Source organism: Amphiura filiformis, chromosome 17 (assembly GCF_039555335.1).
Source record: "Amphiura filiformis chromosome 17, Afil_fr2py, whole genome shotgun sequence".
In the NCBI taxonomy this organism is placed as follows: Eukaryota; Metazoa; Echinodermata; class Ophiuroidea; order Amphilepidida; family Amphiuridae; genus Amphiura; species Amphiura filiformis.
Window position 1 is genome coordinate 19,771,488 of NC_092644.1, and position 3,905 is coordinate 19,775,392.

Sequence of the window (3,905 nt, forward strand, 5' to 3'; positions counted from 1 at the left end):
CCAAAGTATATCTGTGATATTTGAAGCTCTATACCATTCGCAAGCTACTGTGAACTACCAAATCGCAACAGTTTAAAATAGTTGCTAACTTTAATATTTCATATCATTATAATGAAGTAACTACAGGGGTCTACAACAATGCAAAAACAAAGAAGCGGATGACGTACGGGTCAAGAAAGAGTTCGTTCCATCATCGTCCTGTGCGTATAGCTGAAACCCACATTTTAGAGCACTTCCCAGGATTTTTTTTATCAACTTATTTTTCCATAGTTATAGTTCTGAACAAATTACAAATCCATGTGAGAAACTTGGTTTCTTTTGGGATTTAAGGTAACAATGAACTTTAACATAGGCATAGATTCAGATACATCGTTACTGGTCTTCATTCCCGACTGGCGCGATTTGCATCAACCCCAGTATCCTGATCTTGTGGCTGCAGTTGAGATTGGCGGGTAGTACCCGTTGGTTGCGTTGGCTGCAATGTACTTACATTAATCTCAGCTTTACTGCTACATTTGATGACTCTCCAAAATGATTGACGATATTTCGGATTAGTTAATCCATATATGATTGGATTAACCGTGCTGTTGATGCATAATGCCCCGAGCACTACAGCTACCATAGTGTCGATCCAATCGTGGTGATCTACTTTACCATGTATGGACAACAACACATAAACTTCTAGCACTCTGTAAGGTGCGAGACACACAAAGAATACGACTCCATTGACGATGAGCATGGCCACTATCCGACTGTTGGGCTTCTTCTCGTAGTTGCTTTTACTCCCGGGATGCACCCGATTGTTTAATTGTACTATTATCTTATAGTACATGTATATGCTAACAACAACCGCCAGAAGAAAATAGCAGAGCATCAGACCTCGAGCGAATCCTACGAAGAAGGGATGCACCGGCTCACATCGAGGTAAGATAATAGGAAATGTGTGGTAAGGTTCTCTATCCGGCCATAACACGCACAGTTTACGCACTGTGCCGAACAATGGAGCTGAAACGGCACCCAGGATAGTTGAGACTGCCCATGACGTTATTACAAAGTATTTGGTGCGTTGCATGCCGCTAACAAGGCGATGTTGAATGGGGTAGCAGATAGCCATGAATCGCTCAAAGCCGACTAATGTCACCAGATTCATAGAAGTGTAGACTGCTACAAACTGCAGGAATGTTACAAATGCACAGACCTCACCTGTCGTGTACGCGATATGTTTAATTGGAGAGTGAGCATGTTCGTAGAATTGTTCTACCGTGATCAGGAGTATCAATGCGATATCACAACATGCCAGGTGTGAAAGATAATAGTTAGTTACTGTTCGCATTTGCTCTATTCGTAGCAAGACAATCAAAAACAAGGTATTTGTCAAAACACCAAAGGCAAGAATAAAGGGATAAAGGATTAGTGCAGTAAGACGTGCACTTTTGGTTCGCAACAAGGGTCCGATTTCTTCTTCTGTGGCATTTTGATAGAATTGAGTATTACCCTCAGTACATACGGATGAAAGATTGCCCCAAATGGTTTGACCAGTAGCGTTGAAAGGCATTTTAAGTAGAAGAACTTCGACTTCCAAAAATGCAAGTAAAAATACAAGATGTGACTGCTGAACATGAGCCAAAATTCTTTTATTATTGTCACTGGAAGTATAATATTGCAATAATAAAGCATATAGCGGTACACGTTTCCAACCTAAACAAAAAGAAAAATGGAAATGCAATAGTCAACACAAATATACGCAGCCAATTCAATTTGAGTTTAAATCAAATTGTGTTTCAGGTTGAAAAAACAAATTATTAAAAACAAGCAAACAACCTTGACAAGCAAAGCAAATATATTGATTTTTCAAAAATGTGAAAAGTTCGCGAACGTTCAATAATTTATTAAGTCAGTTCAGTCATGAGTCTCTTTAAGCAGCTGAAGCAGGCAAACAGTTTTCACTTTTTGTTGATTTTTTGTTAATAGTCCATCAGTCAGCATACTGTCACATCTGGTACTCCCCGGCGCTGCTGTTATTCTGGTGCTGGGTGCATCTTCAAGACGTTATGGTGCTGTGTGGAGCAGTTTATTCTGTATGATGTTGAGAGGCTTGTGGTAACTCTGGATCCATAACTTTCTGCCAGGTGTAGGGATGAAATCTTTTCAATCCATATCATGCTGCTGGAAGCTCCTTTTCGATTTGAGCATATCTAGTCTCAGAGTAGGGATGACCAATGAACCATCAACTTGATTAGAACACTCCCATAGACATGCAGGGAGCTCAACTGTGCACTGCTTGCACAGACATTTCTAAATTGAGCTCATTCTTTTATTTTTCATAATTTTCCTGTAAAAATTGGAGATGTTAATGCCAATTATATTTTGTAACTATCCTGCAAATTACAGCAACATAACTTATTTTGTTTTTCTGTAAGTGTGAGTCAAAATTGGTCCATCGCCACAGTGCGCTTAATTGCCAGTGACCAAGTGCAGCACTGCTCAGAATGGCACAAAATATTCAGATGACTAAGATCAGGTGAACACCTTGACCTACTGAGCTGTAATTTGGCAGAGTTGTCGTTATTACCTCTATCATACCCTCTGTAAAAAGGTTAAAAAAATGGACAAGTAGATCTTGAGTTAAAAAATTAAATCGCCAGCTTCCCTTTGGAATTTCCATACACCTTTCGAATCATGTTAAATAGACACCTTTCTGAACATAAATGTGAAGTTTCGTGCTCATTTGTTGTATTTTTCACCTGATCTCAACCCTAAACATTTTCTTATATTTATACCATCTGCACTGACTTGCTGCTATACACGCACAGGAGCCGTACTTTTAAAATACGCGCCTAATCAATAATGAGTCTTTCACTCCATTGTTAAAGTACTGTGCTCCCTGTAGCATATGGAGTGACCAGGTCCTAGAGTGTGATGGTTTTGTAGCAGATGACAGTATTCATTCAAGCCTATCAAGGTCAGTTATTAGCCACTTGCTGAATGGCTGAGCATTATCAGCTATCAAAGAGATACCTTATGCTGCTGCCAATCACAATAGAGGTTAAACATTTTGTTAAAACCCCAGAAATGATATCAGGACAAAGCTGTGCATTTTGGTACTTGATTGTTTGGATTCCTATGTTGAAAATCTCTTGTAGTACATTAGTATTTTTCTTATGTGTAGTGTATATTGTTGTGGAAAAAAAGTTCACCTGGACTTTTGATTTTGTGCCACTTCGGCCATTATGGATGATTTTTAGCAAATGTTTTCTAAAAGCATGATTTCAGTGCCTCGGTTTGAAGAAATACTTAATGCTATTGACTAGTAAAGTGCCATTTCATAAGAAACCCCTTTGATACTTTCACAATATGCTTGTTTCATGTTTGCATATATATTAGAATAAAGAAATATAAAAAGGTAAATATATGCTTATACCAATTTTGCTCACATTGCAATTTATTTCGTTCCAATGACCGGTCAGAATGGGAAACTTTGAAAATTCATAATTCGAAAAGTATTTGACCGATTTTGACCATTTAACCACCAAAATACTTCTGTTGATGAGTTCTTTCCAGAACACAATGAAATTATGATGGTCATCCCTACTCAGAGTCAGTCAAGTCTCTGATAGCATAGGCTATCAGGCTAGCGATAATCTGTACAAAAATTGTCTATACCGATTCTGAGGACAAGACCTGTGTAACAGTCACATCCCCTTCTCTGTACGCGTCGACCCAGGTCACGGTCTGTCTACTTGACAAACAGTGCAGGTCAGTCAGGGTCAGAGCCTCTCTAATTTAGTACCCTCAGAGGCTACTATGTGGCTTTGCGCACAGAAAACTTCATTACTTGGGGTCGTTTTATCTTTTCTGTTTCTGTTTCCGGTTTCGGTTTCGGATCTCATTGTTATTTTGAAGTG

At 38.9% G+C, this 3,905-nt stretch overlaps 1 protein-coding gene across 1 annotated transcript; it reads right to left on the reverse strand.

Moving 5' to 3' along the window:
• Window positions 1–382: 382 nt before the first annotated feature.
• Window positions 383–1,555, reverse strand: LOC140137040 (prolactin-releasing peptide receptor-like). The gene has a single exon (XM_072158699.1). The coding sequence runs from the start codon at window positions 1,553–1,555 to the stop codon at window positions 383–385; it is 1,173 nt and encodes a 390-aa protein (XP_072014800.1).
• Between the last annotated feature and the right edge of the window lie 2,350 nt (window positions 1,556–3,905).